The sequence below is a fragment of the Staurois parvus genome, unplaced genomic scaffold (assembly GCF_062004578.1).
Source record: "Staurois parvus isolate SC_StPar_1 unplaced genomic scaffold, SC_StPar_1.0 ptg000101l, whole genome shotgun sequence".
NCBI lineage: Eukaryota > Metazoa > Chordata > Amphibia > Anura > Ranidae > Staurois > Staurois parvus.
The window spans coordinates 1078569-1098729 of NW_028317897.1; the positions used below are offsets into that span (position 1 = coordinate 1078569).

The 20161-nt window shown below is 39.7% G+C and overlaps 1 protein-coding gene across 3 annotated transcripts in view; it reads left to right on the plus strand.

Moving 5' to 3' along the window:
- The window catches only part of RFX4 (regulatory factor X4), a 125206-nt gene that overhangs the window by 98428 nt on the left and 6617 nt on the right, over positions 1–20161 (plus strand). For 2 of the 3 annotated variants that reach the window (XM_089671195.1, XM_089671196.1), the window contains exons 16-17: positions 12528–12687; positions 14043–14178. In XM_089671195.1, the coding sequence (XP_089527321.1) occupies positions 12528–12687; positions 14043–14178 (296 nt within the window). The remainder of the gene's footprint in view (positions 1–12527; positions 12688–14042; positions 14179–20161) is intronic. The other variant, XM_089671197.1, reaches the window with a different exon arrangement.

The following is a 20161-nucleotide window of genomic DNA, read 5'->3' on the forward strand; positions in this document are numbered from 1 at the left end:
TATGATTAGCAGAAGTGGGGGGCTCTTAAAGGAGGGGCCATCTGTCAATACCAAGAGGAGGCAGGAGGGCATGTGTCATTATCAGGAAGCGGGGTGTTACTTTTCCCTAATATCCTGCACCTCCATGTCACTGCAGCTTTACCATGAGAGAGGTAACTGGGTGCTGTTTAATAACATATAAAAGAAAGGTGTTTAAAAAAAAAAAGTGTGATATATACAGTGGCACACTCTCTGATCAGCCCACCACCCAGCCCAGTACAGTACCCCCCTCCCTCCCCTGTTCAGCCCTGCACGTGCACACAAGGTGGGGGCAAGCAGGCCACACTGCAAGATGTTGGGTGAAAGCAGTGCGCTTGTATGTGGATCTGGAAGTCAGAGGGCCTGCTGAGTTTCCCCTTTTACATACAAACCTACCACTTTCACCCGACAGCGTTGAGTATGGCCTGCCAGCCCTCACCTTGTGTGCACATGCAGATGGCAGCAGGAGAGAGAGAAGAGAGAGACAGCCACCATACAGCTATCATATCTTGACGTGCAGTGGGAGTATCTTGGTGCACGGTGAAAGGTAGTGGGGGGCAAGGTCAACGTTTGCATCCGGGCCCACAAGCTTTAAGCTACGCCTCTGGGTCCACCCCACCACACATTCTTGTTGGCACACAAGACAACCAATTGTAGTAATGTGAAAAAAGAAATGTGGCTGCAGGAGAAAGCTGCAAGGTTCAGCACTACCAGTAAGTGTTGGAGCTTTGTCTGTCCAAAGTGCCACATATTTGGGCATAGCAGAAACCAACGCTCTTCATACCTGCTAGCAGCTCCCTATTTTTTAGGTAACAGAGTCTCTTTGATATTGAAGTTGGCTATATTCTGTGGATTGCTAGATGGGAAGAAAGCTTTACATCAAAGATTATTGTTTCTCATTATGACCCCTTCATTTTAGTGCTAGGTTCACACTATTGAAGATCTGCAAGCTGCATTTGTGCAGGCAGGACAGCCCATTCATGTGAATGGGCTGCTGTGCCTGCGTTTCCTGGCGTGGGGATGCCATCAAGAATGAGTAGCAGCCTTGAGCGTCTATAAAGAGCAGTGTTTTGGCTGTGAGTGGTTAAAGGTGCAGGAACAGGTGTCTTTTCTGCACCTGCAATCACCCACATAAGTGTGAACCTAGCCTTAACAATTTCAGTTTTGATACATCTATCAAGTGAACGTATACTTAATTTTATAATTTAAAAAATAAAAGTCCTGCCTAAGTGCAGCAACCACAGAATACCCTATGAGTAAAGGCAGAAAACTATGGAGTAGCAAAGTAACTTGCTGACCCCCATCACAGCCAAATGAAAAAATCATATAAATCTCTTGAAGAAGCAAACTCTTTCTTTAAATGCAATAAGAAATACTGTTCACCACTGTAAACGGACTGAATATAGACATTACTCCATCTTTTGATCAACATTATTTACATATATGTCTTGCATATTGTTGGTGAGTGTGAAGGTTGGGGTATTATTACTAACCAGTGAGCATGTAAAGCTGGTCTTTTTAGGTAAAACTAAATAAAAATTTAGTTTACTGAGGTATACATCTGTAGTGTAACAGTTATGATACCGTAAAAAAGTCCCTGACGTTGCCAATAGTACTCAAGATGTCTGCTATTACATCAAAAACCTTAAAAAGCCTCCATTGTGTTCCTCTCTTATGTAGCATCACATTTATACAGGGTCTGTTTTTTCATGACATCATGGATAAGCCCTGCCACCTGCCATTACCCCAGTCAAAGTGCCTGTACTTGCCACTTAATATAGGAATGGCAGCTGGTAAGGCTTTGCCATAAAAACAGAACCCAGTAAAAAGGTGAAACTAAATCACAGAGGGGCAAAAAAGAATCTCTGCTAGCTAACAATGGCTCATGCACACAGGGCATTAAACACGCCTCTGTTAGAGGCATTTGACTTTTTTTCTGCCTCTAAATGCCCCTATATGTCAGCCTAGGTGTTTAGAGGCAGAAAAAAACATCACTTGTGCATTCAGGACTCAAGAGAGGAGCATTTTAGTGGAAACATTTTAAATAAGCACATTTAAAACTTGACCATTCATTCATTCAAATTGCCAGAATGATTTATTATTCTGGCCAATGGAATGAATGAACACCTAAACACTTGATGTGCCTAAACACGCCTAAATGCGCCCAAACGCATTTGCAAAACAGGACTTTCGGCATGGTTTTTTAAGTTGTTTTTTCTCTGCTGGAGAAAAGGCATCCAGGGGAGGAAAAAAACATCCTTTTCCCATGAGGTCTAACAGTAATGGAAGATATTTTGTGGTTTCTGCACCAAGACAGGACTTTTTATTTTAAAATTTAAACCTGTTATACATCTATCTTTGAATGTATTTACATGCAATTTGAATTATTTATGTTTTACCATCTTACTTCTAGCTGTATATTTAAATGCAAAAAAATAAAAAGGAAATGATAATGTGTACAGTTGGTTTAGACTTCTGCTCTCGTTTTTTCAATTTAGTTAAACCATAAGGGTTATAATTTGGAAATTGTTTTTGGAATTACTGTTTACTATGTGTATATAAACTGTGAGAGGCTGAAGAAATGGTGAATGGATAATGTTTGCTACAGTTTGCACTATACCTGATCTTTAAAGTGTACAATGTCAACTCCCATTTACCAGGAGGAGGCTGCTTTTATTGTCCTGGGACTTTCCCTTGGGCAAAGGGCTTCTGCTTTAAATTCCATGGAGGTCTTTATTGTCATGTGAACTGTTTATAGAGCAGCTTGATGTATGCTTCTCCAGTCAAAGCCTGGCCTACAGCTTATGATGGGACATTGTTGACCACATTACAAATGCGCACAGCTTGTATTTAACCCATCTATCTTGCTAAGTTCCAAAAGAGCCCCTACTTTACTGCCTCCGACTTCCACACCATTCTCACACTCTGCACTCATTTGTTTGGATTGTGATGAGATTCTGTACTCCAGTTTACCCTGCAGTGACGTTTAACTGCTCTGCTCCACTTGTTCACCAAGCAAACACATTAAAAAAGGCCGTGAATACTAAATGGCACATTTAACCCCAGAATCCCTGATTTAAATTTAAGGACATGCCAAAGGGTTTTGAATAAGGCTAGCCAAAGGGTCGGCACAAACAACCACACAAAAGCCAGAGATAAAACAGATCTGAGTATCTTTGTGTTGATCAGAATGGGCAGGGGTTAAAGTGTATGTAAACCATAACAATAAACTTCTCTTATTTGCTCCATTTTGGTTTGTTAACTTCACCACTGAATATGTTTTATGATACGTGTCCAATAAGTACAAAAAGAATATATGTTGAATCTTGCCAGAAATTCAGTGCTGTTCTGTGTCCAGTGCTATCTGAATCTCCATTATAAGCCCTGCCCTGTTCATCTCTGTGAACTACAATATACCTCCTCCCTTTGTTATGAAGGAGAGGAGAGTGGAGGTGGTCTATAGTTCTATCATGCTTCCTGTCATACGGTGACAACACTACTTCTTCTGAGATACAGTACAGTTAGTAAGCATTGTCACCCTAGTCCATGTAGTATGTTGCTTGCAGGTACAATACGTGAAATTAAAGGCAACAAAAACCTGCAAAAAGAAAAATGAATGCTGCCGCAACACTGAATTTAGATACCAATTTTTGGAAGTGTCTACTAGTGACACTGTCTGTATAGAGTTTGTGATGTTTTCTGATAGGCTGATTGGATTCCACCTAAAGTTGGCCCTTCTCTTTGCATACATGTGTATATTCATTCAGTCTATTCAGCACATATCGGTCAGCCATCCACAGACATGATTTGAATATTGGCAAATTAGTTCTAAATCTAAAACAGCTTAGTCTCTTGTTCTGTGTATGACTATGTTGGATAGTCCAACACAAAACCTGCCAGCCATAATTCCCCCCTCTGTTCCTGTCGACCTAGGCATCTTGCATGTTCACACCTATCTTGACCTGTTCTGGTACCACCTTTTGCATTCTCCATTATATAACATAATAGGTCCATCAGGAAGAGTGGGAACCTCTCATAACAGGTCCATTAGGAGTACAGACCCAGAAACTCAGTGCATAGATCCCTCCAATAGTGTCCCTGAGAAATACAGTATAATAAACTGTTCATTGCTTTAACTCCACAGTATCTACCAAAAGCTACTTGAAAGATCAAATATTAAACTGGTTGAACATGTAGTCATGTGCCTGTCCTTTTGGGTGATATGCAAGGGTGCGCTTTCTGCCACCTAGGTCAACCTTCTTTTGCCGCCTCCTTTTCCAACAGGGAGGACCTAGCCCAATAGCACTATCAGGCTGGTCTGAAACTTGACACTATTGGTACTAATATGATATGTGTTCATACTCCATCACCCCTGGCAGTCCTGCTACCCTAGGGCACAGTCTGTTTGTTCTGCAGAAATTAGAGACGTGTGCACGCTGGAAATTTTAATTTCATTTAGTTTCGGATGCATTCATTAATTAAAAATTTTGTTTCTTCATATTTCCTGTTTAACTGATTTGTTTTCAGAATTCATTTTGTATCTTCAGCATTCATTTCGTATATTCATTGGTCCAGATGGATTCAAAACATTGTGCAGTTTTTCTGGAAGATTGCTATATATTCAATATATTATCAAATTGGACAGATTTGAATTGGAAGGATTTGAATATTGTGGCTGCTAGTCCATTCGTTATCTGAATTTTCAAAGAAATTTGAAAATTGAATTCATTTCCCCATGGACCCGAACTACTATCGCATTATGTGACATCATCTGAATGAAACCAATTAAAAAAAAGCGTTCTTTAATTTCGTTATAACTTTTTTTTTCGGATTTGTTTACATACGTTCCATATGGAAATTCATATATAATTGAATCTCTGAAAATTAACATTTTCGTCCAAAAAACGAATTGTAACGAAACAACACGCACATGTCTAGCAGAAATTCAACTCCGGTGATATACTCTCTATTGGGGAGTAAAGGAATGCCGTTTTTCTTGTCAGCAGCACACATGATCTGCAATCCTGGACAATAGATATTCAATGGGCATGTCAAGTAGACTGTTCTTCATGATTAACACCAATAAATATATGGAAATCTCTTTTATTACCCTGTAAGCTGTGCAAAAGTCAGGCAGGGGGCAAAGGCCTAGTCATCAGCATTGCCTATGGTCTCCTTGAATTTGATCTTTTCCCCAACACTGACTTACCATGTCTTGCTCTGCTCATGTCAGAGCTTCCAGCAAGCAGAACAGTGAGCAAAAACATTAATATAGCCAAATAGCACTACACATTTCCTGAGAAAAGCAGTCAGAGGCACTTGGATCTCACAATTCAGATATACAGCTATGAGAGCCTAAGCACCCTCAAATACTAGGCACTGCTATATTCCAGGAGGAAATCCAGGCAAAAGGCTAATTTTTCAGAGAACTGCTTAGGCACATTTAACATTTCTCAAAGTTCCCTGTAACATAGTAAATCTTCACTTTTTGAGAACAGGTCCATTTTAGGAAATGTGAAAAACTATTTAAAAAATTAAATGAAAATGTAATTATATCAAAAATCAAATGCTATAATTTGTCGGTAAAATACTCTATGGTGGTCCAATGGCAATCTACATATCTATTGTCCTACTGAAGAGAAAGCTTGTTTGCCAGAGGGATATGCAGTCAGAGGATAAGGCAAGAACAGATTTAATCCTTCGAAAACAGTAAGAAGACCTTTTAAAAGATTTCTAGTATGAAAGCTTAGGGTACTCTATAAAGCACACTTTGGTGATGATCTGTGAAACATGTAAATACAGATTTTCCATCTAAAAGACAAATTTGAAACTAATTCCTGCCATAACGGAAGTCCTATTTACTTAGCGATCAGTGGCTAACTGATTTGTCTACAAACAGCATAAATGTGTTTTATCCAGTCAAATATTAGCCTGTGCTCACTTGACTTTTTAACTATTGTTTTAAAAATTGCAACATTGTTATAAGTGTGCCTATATGGCCCAGGTGCTTTAGTAGTAGTTTGTATTTTCCGTACTTGGGTACTTCCTCAGGAAAATGAAGGAAAATACTCTTTAGACTGGCTTCTAGTAGTTACATGGTTTTTTTTTTAATTCTTTATTTACCAAGGAAGCAGTTTCCATTACATCCACACTGTAAAAAAAGAATGAGGTACAGTCATTGATACAAAATACCACCATGATCTTCTGACTGCAAACTAGAATAGATGCTAAAGGAACAACAAGTGTGGAAGCAATGATGAGTGTAACAAATAACAACAGGGGTAAAAATGTGGCAAAAAAATGGTAAATGCACACAATAATAATGTGTGTGCTAATTAATAAACAATAAACATAGAATAAATAATGTGTAGAGTGGAAATATACACCAGGTAAATTAATATAATAAATGCTATAGAAGCAACAAGTGTGGAAGTAATGATGAGTGTAGCAAATAGCAACAGGGGTAAAAGATAAATGCACACAATAATAAGATGTGAACCACCAAGTGAATAAATGGTCAATAGATAAATAAAAATATGTGTATATATATATATATATATATAACACAGAAAAATGAATAAATAGTCCCAAAAAACATCAAAACCAGTTGATCTTCAACACAAGCCGTGAGACATCCGTGATCACTGCAAACGGGCAATCCTTCACCAGATAGCATGCGTGCTCACCTTCCAACTGCGAACCGTAAGTGGTCAAAAGGCATATACACAGACCCAGGAGCCCTGATGAAGTCACGTGACTCATGACATAACACGTAGGACGGAAGCGTGGTGACATCATTTCCGGTACGGACGGCAGTCGCCATCTTCGTACTCCCAACCACATATTCCTTGCAGTCTTGTTGCAGTGATTGCTTGTATGGGTCTGCAGACCCCATTATTACATGTGAGTAGGTTCTCTGTTCCCTTTTGTACAATAAATTCATTTTAACTTACTACACTATGGGAAGTTCTCTTGCTTGATCTTTCATGTGAGGATATTGGAGGAGAAAGAGCTCTATGGTCATACCCTTATTAAGGACATCTGAGTTACGCCTGGGTGTGCTTGCCATGGAGAGGAGCCCTTGGTTTGTTTACTACTGAGATTCATCTTGATTGATATCATTGGTCTGTGTATATGCCTTTTGACCCCTTGCGGGTCACAGTTGGAAGGTGAGAGCGATTGCTAGCTGGTGAAGGATTGCCCGTTTGCAGTGATCACGGATGTCTCATGGCTTGTGTTGAAGATTCACTGGTTTTGATGTTTTTTGGGACTATTTATTCATTTTTCTGTATCATATATATACATATTTTTATTTATCTATTGACCACTTATTCACTTGGTGGTTCACATCTTATTATTGTGTGCTTTTATCCCTGTTGCTATTTGTTACACTCATCATTGCTTCCACACTTTTTGCTTCTATAGCATCTATTATATTAATTTACCTGGGGTATAATTCCACTCTGCGCATTACTTTTTCTATGTTTATTGTTTATTAATTAGCGCACACCTTATTATTATTATTGTGTGCATTTACCATTTTTGGCCACATTTTTACCCCTGTTGTTATTTGTTATACTCATCATTTGCCTCCACACTTGTTGTTCCTTTAGCATTTATTTCAACTCTGTACACTATTCTATGTCTATTTACCTATTTATTAAGCAGCGCAACACAAATTCACATGTATTTATTTATTTGTGTCACTATTTTGATTATAGTCAGGTGTTTGCAGCCATTAGGTGGGGTTCTTAGCCATCTGGCAGTGCAGGAGGTTTTTCCCCCTTTTTTTTAAACGAGAATAGTAAGCCAGGGTCAACGACCTATATAGACGAGGTGAAGTAAAGAATTCTCTATCATAGCCAGGGGTAACTCCACTCCCTGAAAAAGATGAGCACGGTCTAATGCAACAGAAAGGTCTAGAAGCCACAGATAAACCCCATACAGTAAACGATAGCATGGGTACAATGAGGGCAAATAAACTGCCTATCTGTTAGAGGAGAAACAGCAATCAATTTTCCTACAAAGAAAGAAGGGAAGATGAAGAGTGAGAAATGAGGCAGAGAGGAAGAGAGAAGGGGAAGGGAGAGTAGTACATGACTTGGTTTATTTCTTGCACATTATCTTACTTTTTCTGTGCATGCCATTAATCATGCAATGACAGAAATATTAAACGTGGGTTGTAGGAGCTCAAATGTGGAGCAGTAAGGGGCAGTAAGGGCAATTGAGTACTGTCCACAATACTTTTTTAATTTGCACTAACATCCAAATTTTCAGTTCAGGAAAGTGGAAAGATAGCACTGGACCCTTAGGGTTAAATTACTGGTACTGTTATCTTAAGGTGTGGATGTTGGTGTAAATGATCTGGTTCTTTGGCAGGCAGCTGCTACATCCCAGAGGATCTCCGCAGTCTCGTTTGCTTGCAGTTTAATGTAACAAAAATTGAAATTGACGTGCCACACCACTGCTAAGAGGTCCAGATACAACTTTATTCCATTAAAAGTACAGTCCAGAAATGTAACCAACACGTTTCGGGAGTCCAAGCCCCTCCTATATCGGGGCTTGCTGGCAACAATGTGAACAAACTAGATGCAAATTGGCATTTTTTCAGTGTGAAATACAAGCACAGGCCTTATCAGCAGCTTGGTCCAGTTCACTTCTGGCTTCTTCACAATATTACCAGTGAAAGCCCTGATGAAGGGGGCATTTGGACCTCTGAAACATGTTGGCTAGGGGGAGGGGGACTCAGCTGTGTGTATTAAAAGGGCTAGGAGAATTTTTTTCTACCAAGATGAATGTGTACTTTAAGGACTCATTCACACCAGCAAGGCTGTGCTGAACACATGTCCTCTGGTATGTGCTGGAGGGTACAGTGCTAATGTCACAAGTGACATTTCCTTCAGTTTTGTTCCCGGCAGCAGCAGCATTGAGATACAATAGTTTGCATACATACTTTTTTTCAGCACACACTTCACTGCAATCCAGGAAAGGCAATAAGCCAAATTGCCTTTACTTTGCTTATGGACTTTCCCATTGGAGCCCAGTACAAATGGTGTGAAGCGAGCCTAAAAAAATGGCCTCTCTTATCCTCACTATTTTAAAATGTTTCACAGAGATAAAAAAACAGACAGCAGAAAAAAAAGAAAAATAAAATAATTAAAGCCACAGTAAACAAATAGTTTAATATCCAGAAAACACTAAATGAAGAAACAAAACTACCCTAAATATTTATTACACATACTTATATAGCACCACCAATTTACGCAGCACATCACATATATATTGTACATTCACATCAGTCCCTGCCCTCAAGGGGTGTACAATCTAAGGTCCCTAACTCACATTCATACATACACATACTAGGGCCAATTTAGAAAGGAGCCAATTCACCTACCAGCATGTCTTTGGAGTGTGGGAGGAAACTCATGCAGGCAGAGACATGCAAACTCCAGGCAAGTGGTGCCGTGGTAGGGATTTGAACTGACGACCCTAGTGCTGCCAGGTGGAAGTGCTAACCATTTAACCACTACACCCTTTACGTTGAATAAGAGTAGATGTTTAAGCAAAGTTCACATGTTCAAGCAACTCACTGAAAAAAATGGGAGTTTTTACTTCTGTGATTTTTCCTTAATGGCAAAATTTGAAGACAAAATAAATTTAGTTGGAATCGCTCTGTTCATCTCTAATGAGGGCCAGTTCTTGGTTGTAGCATGGATGGAGAAACTTTCCTTGTAGTAGGGCCTCAATCCTCCAAATTACAAAAGGTATCCCTCTGTCTGTAAATTCCCAGCTGCAATGAATATTTCCCCTGAAAATATTTTTTTTGTATTTTTGTTTTTAATTCTATGCATAGGTATCTTGATTCTGTTTAATTTTTTTATTTAGGTTTCATTTTCTCTCCAAAAAAAAAAAAAGAAAATCTGTTCATCCAGGAAGCTTGAGTATTGTCCTGTGTTTTTTTTTTAACTTCCTATGATCTTTGGCAGGGCATTGGTCATTGTGATTACCAGCTTAGCTAACTGCGATTAGATAGTAGTAACAACAATTGCTTTTTACCTCCATCCCATTCTGAAGCTTTCATGCAAACCTGTGCTACTGCTGTTCTGGTTGGCTTGCAGTCTAAAAGTACTAGTTTGTACTCTAAGGTCTGTAAAGCAATGCAAATGATTTCTTTTCTTGCATCCTTTGTTTGACTTGGTTCACATTTCTCCCTGGTTCATTTACATAAACAAATACTAATGAGCTAACAAACTGGGTGGTCCACACTACAAAATCTTTCCTGAAGGAAAATGCTGAGACAATAGATTTTCAATAGATACGGGTGTTGCTCACTTGTAATCAAATACTGCAGACTTAACTGGAAAGTTAAACTTTACCCAAAGTCGTAAATTCCAGGTCATGTATATCCTCCAATACATTAGATAACTTCATTTTCTAATAACTACTAACCTAAAGCTTTGCTTGCTTGTGTTAAAATTAATTGCTTATTAACGTCATCACTCGCTATACTTTAATACGTGATGTTTTGTTTTAAAGCCGAACTCCTGGCAGATAAGGCACAAATTGATGCAGCTCTGTATTAAAATAAAGGATGCTGGAGCTGTCCCTCACCAGCTCTAATACAAAGAACTGAGTGATCTCATGACCACTGACTGTTCAGTTCTCTGCCTCCTCTGAGTGGAGAGAAGGTGACTGTCAGTCACCTTCTGTCTGTTCTACCCCTCTAGCACTCACTAGAGCGCCAGGCTGGAGAGAGGGCGCATGCTGAGAGATGGACCCAGCTGTCCATAAAACAACTGGGTGAATCCTGACAATATGGTCAGAATCCTTCCAGAGCTTGGAGCCGCTCTGTGATGTCAGTCATCAGCGGGCTTTAGCCCGCTGTTGGCTGATTCTGGGTCAGTGCACTCCTGTGACCCATAAGAGAAGTATGGCCATAAAAGCTTTGGCCATACTTTTCTTTAACTACATCATTATTATTTTTCTTTTAGAACCCCTATCAGGTTTGTATTGGCATCTGTTCCCTGCTGGGTAGGATCACTTCTCTATTTGCACTGATCACTGTTGTCAAGGAAAAAGATAATTATGGGAAATCCTGACACTTACCCCTGGTTCACATATCTGCGGCCGTGTGGGCCACGTTTTGCACAGGCACGAGAGCCCATTCATTTGAATGGACGCCCTTGCCCCAGGACACATAGGGAAGAAGTCCCTTATTTGGAAACCACAGCCCGCACGGGAACCGAGGTTCCCAGTATGGTTGCAATTTCGAGTGCGGGTGGCATGCCATTAGAATTAATGGCACCCACTCATTGCTCTGTGCGGGTGGTGCGGCTGCAGGTATTTTTGTGCAGGTCCTGCAGCCCCACCACCCGCACATATGGGAACATAGCCTTACTGTTGTCACCAGGTGATGATAGGTGAGGGGCAGTCTTCCAATGAGGACACCTGTTCCAGTGAAAACTTCCTAAGAAGAGATTTCTCATCATTTTGGAGAGATTTCCTCTCACTTCCTGTTTCATTTCCAAGATAGGAAGTGAGGGTAAATTTCCCCAATACGATGAAGATAGTCACAGTCACACACTATGAACACTTTACTGTGCTACAGTCAGGTCCCATGTATGGCCACATATAACCATGACCTAGTTGTTGTATTGTGTGTTCATTTGAGATTATTATGAATCCTTGTATATGTATGCTTGCATGAGCATATGATAGGAAAATTTACTCTTGCTTAATGATATGTAGGAAGCAATATATCTATATTTAATCCCAATAGAACAATAATACCAATAGTTTAAATTGGCTAGATGTGTTCCAGGTACATCAAAACAAAAAGGTGTGCAAAGTCTTACATGTTTCTTTTTTTTTTTAAATCAGCCACAGCCTAAAAAAAAATCCTGAACCCTGACAGCATGCTGCAGAGTGGGACCCTTGCTCTCTGTGGGGAAGCAGCGGTCTCTTTGCAGAGTTCTGATAATCCCCTGTGAGTCAGAAGTAGAGCTTTCCAATCAGTGGGGGGCATGAGCTTTGCTGAATTTAGAGCTAGAAGTCTGACTTATTAGGAAGTGGGTGCTCCATAACAAGCTGCTTGCACTGGGTGCACTAGACAGGAGAGAGGGGCCAGGAGCATCTGTGGGGGACCCAAGAAGAGGAGGATTGGGGCTGCTCTGTGCAAAACCATTGCACACAGCAGGTAAGTATAACATGTTTGTTATTTTTAAAATATGCCTTTAATATCACTTCAATTAATAAAACTTTTAATTAACTAAAGTCTTAAAAAGAGGAAGCTAAATAGATTTGCAAATTTCTTACCTTGAAAATAGCCATTGACTGTTAACTTGGAGATTGATACCTTGATGTGACCAGACTCTAGCAAACTAATTGGCTTGTTGGCTCATGAAACATTTGTCTCTTCTGTGTGGAAATGACTGGGGTCCTGTAAGTTCTGTTTCTGAAGATGAGACAAGTATTGCTGTGTAATGTGATTCCCGGCTTCATTTCTGTAGGTACAATGCAGTCATATACATGGTCTCTAACCTACACTGTCACCACAGCTGCTAACGGACCTCCTGAGAGCCCCCAGCAAGTCCCGTGTATGAGGAGTGCACACATGTCCCCTTCTGTCACACATCGAATACCTGTTTATCCGCATCGAGAAGAACATGGGTAAGTAAGATTATTAAATCACCTCCAAAGGGTCCTTTTCTCCAGTCTTTTTGGAAAATGGCATAGTTTTGGCTAACATTAGAGCTTGAACTGTTTGATTCTTACTAGATGTAGAGGGGTATGCTGTTTTGTTTTTTAATGCTTAATTGGTGTTAACATAAGTTCCATCCTCCTGGAAGCCTTCATTTAACATGTACTGGTGTCAGATGAGCTATCCTGTTGCTGGTGAATACTCGCCAGTGCCAGGTTCACTAAGAGACCCCTGTACCTTTTACAATGGAGTTGTTCCCTCGCTGGCCCAGTCCAGCTCAATGTTACTCCCTAATTGCTCCCTCACCCATCAGCATTCCAGGCCAGTAGGGGAGCTAGTTGACACTAGTTGATTTTTTTATGATCCCTAAACATTATATACTGGCCAAGGAAACATTCTTGGCAACTCATAATATTTTATTTTTATTACAGGTACCTATATAGCACAGTCAATTTATGCAGTGCTTTACATATATTTATATATATATGTTGTACATTCCATTCACATCAGTCCCTAACCCTCAAGGGGTGTACAATCTAAGGTCCCTAACTTACATTCATACATACACATACTAGGACCAATTTAGACAGGATCCAATTAGCCTACCAGCATGTTTTTTGGAGTGTGGGAGGAAGCCAGAGTACCCGTAGGAAACCCACGCAAACACAGGGAGAACATGCAAGCTCCAGACAGGTGGTGCCGTGGTTGGAATTTGAACCAACAACCTAGTACTGCCAGGCGGAAGTGCTAACCATTTACCACCGTGCTGCCCATATTTAGCCACTGTGCTGCCCATATCTGTTAAAATATCTGTCAAAATCAGTAGAAAACCCATTATCTGTTAAAGACACTGCATTCAGGAAAATTTAACAGTCTCTTTTAAGCTCACTTCCCCCGATATTCACTTTCCATGCACTCCCCTGCTGCAGGGCAGGCCTAAGCATGCTCCGTGTTGGATGGTGTTGAGGCTTACAAAGGTAATGTTGTCCTTGTTGGGTAAGAGCGCTGTGGCCTGGTGGCTGGGTGCTCAAGCCAAAACACTGCATACTGAGGGGATATAACACACTGGTTATTTCCTATGGTTCTGTAAAGAAAAAGAGCAGCGAAGGTCGGTCGGGGGTTGTCCAGGATGAGACTCTGTCACTTTACCTTGAATGCAGTTTATATAGAAAAGCATCACAATGCAGGGGTGCCTAGAGCAACATGTTGTCCCAATAGGGGCTTAGCCAAAAGCTTCATGAAATGTTATATCTAAGAAATAAACTTTATATAATCGGTGCAGAACTTCAAATGTGTTACTTATTGCTGTTATTTTTTATTTCAGGTATACAGGGAGCTATAATTATGGAACCTACAGCAATCAGAGTCATCATCCAATAGCATCTCAATATACATCTTTACCCCATGAGGCTGGAATTACGGGACCACTTCATTATACAGCCTACAGAAGCACCTCCCAGGTCTGTATGGCTCAAGTCATGCTTATTTAACAGTTGTATGATTATAATTTAGAGGGTCAGTCCACCCCAAACTAATTCTTCAGATTTTGCTAAATATTCATCTTCTTTCTGGTGAGATGCTGGGATCCTGACTTCTCACCTTCCAACATCCAACAAATCTAGCCAAAAGTTTTTCACTTTAGATTCATTGGTAAAGGATTATGGCCTTTGTAATTATTTTTTTTATTGCCAACTGTGTCCCTAATGAGGAGATCCCCCTGAAGCCACTGTCAGGATGTGACACAGTTTCCCCAACAGGCAAACAAAAAAACATAGTAAAGTGGGGAAGGGTTAACAATTCAGTCAACTGTGATTTTGCCTAGGCTGAGATGATGTAAAAAGTCTGCTACAGGCAGAAGGAAGCATTTCCTCAGTCTCCTCTGCTCCACTGAACAGACTAAAAAACTGTAATCAAATCACAGGGTGACAGGCTGCTCCCGGGCTGATTTGTGTCAGACATATAGGAATACAGCCAAGCTCTGCCCTCTGCCTGCACAGGTACGTCATTTATTTATTTATTTTAGGTACTTATATAGTGCTGTCAATTTACACAGCGCTTTACATATATATTGTACATTCACATCAGTCCCTAAACCCCAAGGGGCGTACAATCTAAGGTCCCTAACTTACATTCATACATACACATACTAGGGCCAATTTTAGACAGGATCCAATTCACCTACCAGCATGGCTTTGGAGTGTGGGAGGAAACCAGAATACCTAGAGGAAACCCATGCAGGCACAGGGAGAACATGCAAACTCCAGGCAGGAGGTGCTGTGGCTGGGATTCGAACCAATGACCCTAGCACTGCCAGGCGGAAGCGCTAACCATTTAGCAACTGTGTTATTCATTCATTCACATAATTCTGTGAATGAATAAATAAATGAACTACAAGTCCCGTCTGCCATTACGTCAGAAGGGCCTGTAGTTTACAATGGAATGCAAGTGTGGTGATCTCTGCACTCGCAGTTTATTGACACTTCCTCCAGTACAGAGGTCTGGGAGAGTCTGCAAGAGCCTGGCATTGCACCCATGATACTCTGATTGCGTGCAATGCTTTGCAGGTTCCTGTGAAAAAAGTAAATGCAAATTTTTTCTTTTTTTTTAGAAAAGTGAACTTAGACTTTAATGCTGGTCCACTTTATTCAGTAATAACAATGACTACTTCATTGAATAGCAATAATGGCATATTGGTATCTTTGTAAGTCCTTTTAAGTTTGAAATTCAGAAAAATATAATGATCTTGTAAACAAACTTTTATTGTAAACTCTATTCCACCTTTTCCTTGTCCCTGTGTTATAAGTACTTTGGCACATAGTGATGTCCAAATAGCAAAATTCTTCAGAAATTGAACAGTTACAAGAAAACAATTATGTTGACGCAATCAACATGAGATTGGCATCCTAAATATTTAAATGCTTCATTTAGAATGAAGCTTTACGGGAAAGACCGCTCCCAACACACATTTGGTTTTAACAAAACAGTAGGAGGAAGCGAAGGTATGATTCAGACTATTACGCACAGAATAAATGTCATTCCAGGTAGTTCAACTACATATACACATTCCTTATTCTCAATGGAGGTATTTTTTTGGTAAGAACCTGATTCTCGCAATTTCATAAAAAAGTGCTACAATGTTCATATATATATATATATATATATATATAAATATATTTATTTATTTTTTATTTTCTAGAACAAGAGCATTGGAGTAGATTGGTATAAAATAATTGAGTTCTTTCCCAAGAAATATTTTCAAGAATATGTTAACCCAACCTTTTATATTCCTGTTATGTGTCTGTTGTACCATGTACTTGTGTTGAAATGTTAAAATTATCCTGTTCTGTTTGTATTGCTTCCTTTGTGTGAAATACCTAGTATTACTGCCAGTCCCCCTGCTCTCCTATTTTTAAACTTGCCACGCTAGGCATGAGAGCACACCCAGCCCAGTGTGGTCAATTGTCTAGCTGTCTTGGGACAACAGCCTGCCTGTCCTCCAATGATCAGAGTTGTGCTTACATACCCCCCTGTACAGCTATTCACTGTGAAGATCAGTGTTCTGCTATTTCTCCACCTGCACCTCTCCAAACCTCGTTATGCAGCTGAGAACAGAGATTATGGGATCACTTATATATATATACACAAGTGCATCTCAATAAATTAGAATATCATCAAAAAATTAATTTATTTCAGTAATTCAATTCAAAAAGTGAAACTCATGTATTATATAGATTCCTTACACAGAGAGTGATATATTTCAAGCATTTCTTTCTTTTAATTTTGATGATTATGGCTTACAGCTAGTGAAAGTCCAAAATTCAGTATCTCAGAAAATTAAAATATTGTGGAAAAGTTCAATATTGTAGACTAATGGTGTCACACTCTAATCAGCTAATTAACTCAAAACACCAGTAAACATTTCCTGAACCTTTACATGGTCTCTTAGTCTGGTTCAGTAGGTTCAGCAGGTTACACCATCATGGCGAAGACTTCTGACTTGACAGTTGTCCAAAAGACAGTCATTGTCACAAAAGGCCATTGCTAAAGAAGCTGGCTGTTCACAGAGTGCTGTATCTAAGCATATTAATGAAAAGTTGAGTGGAAGGAAAAAGTGTGGTAGAAAAAAAGCAATAGGGATTACTGCAGCCTTGGGAGGATTGTGAAGCAAAGGCCATTCAAGAATTTGAGGGAGATTCACAAGAAGTGGACTACGGCTGGTGTCAGTGCTTCAGGAGCCACCACACACAGACGTATCCAGGACATGAGCTACAACTGTCGCATTCCTTGTGTCAAGCCACTCCTGAACCAGAGACAACGTCAGAAGCGTCTTATTTGGGCTAAGGATAAATTAGGACTGGACTGTTGCTCAGTGGTGCAAAATCCTCTTTTCGAATGAAAGTAAAGGTCCCAGAGTCTGGAGGAAGAGTGGAGAGGCAAAGTTGCATGAGGTCCAGTCAGTGATGATCTGGGGAGCCATGTCATCTGCTGGTGTTGGTCCACTGTGTTTTATCAAGTCCAAAGTCAGTGCAGCCCTCTACCAGGAAATTCTAGAGCACTTTATGCTACCCTCCGCTAACCAGCTTTATGGAGATGCTGATTTTATTTTTCAGCAGGACTTGGCACCTGTCCACACTGCCAAAAGTACCAATACCTGGTTTAATGATCATGGTATCACTGTGCTTGATTGGCCAGCAAACTCACCTGACCTAAACCCCATAGAGAATCTGTGGGGTACTGTCAAGAGGAAGATGAGAGACATCAGACCCAATAATACAGATGAGATGAAGGCTGCTATCAAAGCAACCTGGGCTTCCATAACACCTCAGTAGTGCCACAGGCTAATCACCTCCATGCCATGCCATATTGATGCAGTAATTTATGCAAAAGGAGCCCCGACCAAGTATTGAGTGCATACTATACTGTATATGGAGATAAGTTTCAGTAAGCCAACATTTCTGTATTAACAATCCATTTTTTGAATGGTCTTATGTAATGTTCTAATTTTCTGAAATACTGAATTTTGGGTTTTCACTAGCTGTAAGTCATAATCATCAAAATTAAAAGAAAGAAATGCTTGATATATATCACTCTGTGTGTAATGAATCTATATAATATATGAGTTTTACCTTTTGAATTGAATTACTGAAATAAATTAACTATTTGATGATATTCTAATTTATTGAGATGCACCTCCATATACACACACACACACAATTTTAAACTGTTGTTTTACAAGGTAAAGGTTCACATATACAGTACTTTAATTCGGAATTAACAGGGTATAGCTTATTAGTTTTCATAAAAATAAGACAATTTATTGAACTTGTTAATAAAAAGGGAAAGGATTTTGCAAATAAACCCAATAAAGTTTGTGTCTTTTATACTTCCCCAGAGTTCAATCTTAAAAATGGCAGTGGGTATAGGTCCTTTGAAGATGAATGCACTTATGCTACTTGCCTAGGCCCTCTAACGTAAATCAACATTTTGTTGCCTAAACTGTGCAGTCTACCATTCCTATGAGGCTGGCTCACAAGGCTGACTACGTTCCTCAGGAGTCTATGGGGACCAACTTTACAATCACAGCCAGCTGCAAGAAGATTTGGACTATGGGATGTCAATACTCAGGGAAGTAGACGTCTGGGACAGGACAAAGGTCTACTTTAGGTCTAGGCAGACATGATAAGTGCACTTTATGTGAAAGTGCACTTATCCCATAAACTACCACTACTAAAGGGTTAATGCTTCTTTCCAGCCAAGAATTAGCTGATGCAGAAAGTGGTCATTTCCTGTTGAGAATAGCAAAACAAATGTCGCCTTCATCCTCCACAAAGATCACTAGGAGCCTGGCTTGTAGGACCTTAGTCCCCTTCATAAAACCGGATGTGCAGTGTGAGAGGTGACTGTGGACGCACCACGCCAGCCCATGTGCAGATGGCTATGTTTGTACGTTTGTAACAAGGGCTGAATAGAAAGTTCACTGGAACGTGGTGAGGCGCATGCCAGTGGTGCGGTCTTAAAACATTGTCTTTCAATAGTCTCTTCACTGCAACAGGCAGGGGAAAAAATAATGAGTCATTTTTCAATTAGCTGACCCAAAATGACAAAACTTTCCATCTTCCCGTCATAATAGCATTTATTATGTGGCTGAAGTGTCTGTATCATTTTTAGATTTAGTTTTGTCCTTTAAACTGATGACATTCACAGCTGTGACTGAGCAAGTGGAACATAGCTGGCTCTGTTTAATTCTGTATTATCCTTGTCTTCCTGCTTGTTAATATAGCAGATAGCTTATCAGACAGCTCAGAAATCTTGTACATTATGTAAGGATAGCAATATTTAAAGGTTTAGTGCATCTAAGGGTGGTATTTCAGTTTAGAGTCGATTTTTGTCGGTTAAATTACCCCAATAGGCTCACATTCAGGTCCACAGATTGCTAGCCATTATGATGGAATCTTACTGTTTGCCTGTATTTCATTTGATTCACACATTTAAAGTGTTTCTGTCAAAAAAGGAAACCAGCAGGGACTGCTAGCAGGTTTCAGCCTCATTGCTCAGCAACTACTGTCAAGTTGATGCTCCATGTAGAGAGTTCAACACTGGTTCCTTTGATGAGCCCTGATGAAGGGGCAATGGTGTTGTCCTTGAACAAATAAAATTATCTTGTGCTCTTTGATCTGGCACTTGTTTCTGTATTTCTGTGATTTTAACTACTGTTGGGTGTCCATTGAGGGTAGTTTTGCTATATAGGAGCTGCCTCGCCAGAGCAATTGAGATTGTTTGAGGTTTCCCTTCATCTGACTACACTTGCAGTCTAAAAGTTTCCAGTTAAATAAAATAACTAAGTAAAGGTCTGGCGATTCACATACATAAATATATATTAAGCCATTGGTTGAATTCCAACACAGAAAAAATAATATATGAAAAATTATATTTGCTTGCAAATAGTCAAAAGTCCCACACCAAATTGTGTGCCAAAAATATATTCTTCTAGTGCTTAATATATATATATATATATATATATATATATATATATATATATATATATATATATATCTTTGTGTGAATCCTCTTTGTGCTCCACCACCATGTGCCAATATATTGCACTTACCAACCATCCATGACCCCTTACTTAAAAGAAGTAATTGCGTTTTGTGTCACCAGGGTTTATAATCTAAGTGGATTTCTTCTATATATTCTCCCCATTTAATTCCGCAGTTTCGAATCAACATAAGTAAAAAAAAAAATTCTCATGGTGTAGTAACTTTATTAAAAATCAATTTCAATGTAAACAATAACGGTGCACTCACATTTGTTGGTGCCTAATCCTCGGCACTAATACACTCAGCTGTATTGCGCTAACCCCACTTCTCTCACTGGAGCTGGCAATAGCCAGAAATGGAAGTGACATCAATGGACCCAGATGTAGCTGGACGTAAAACTCTG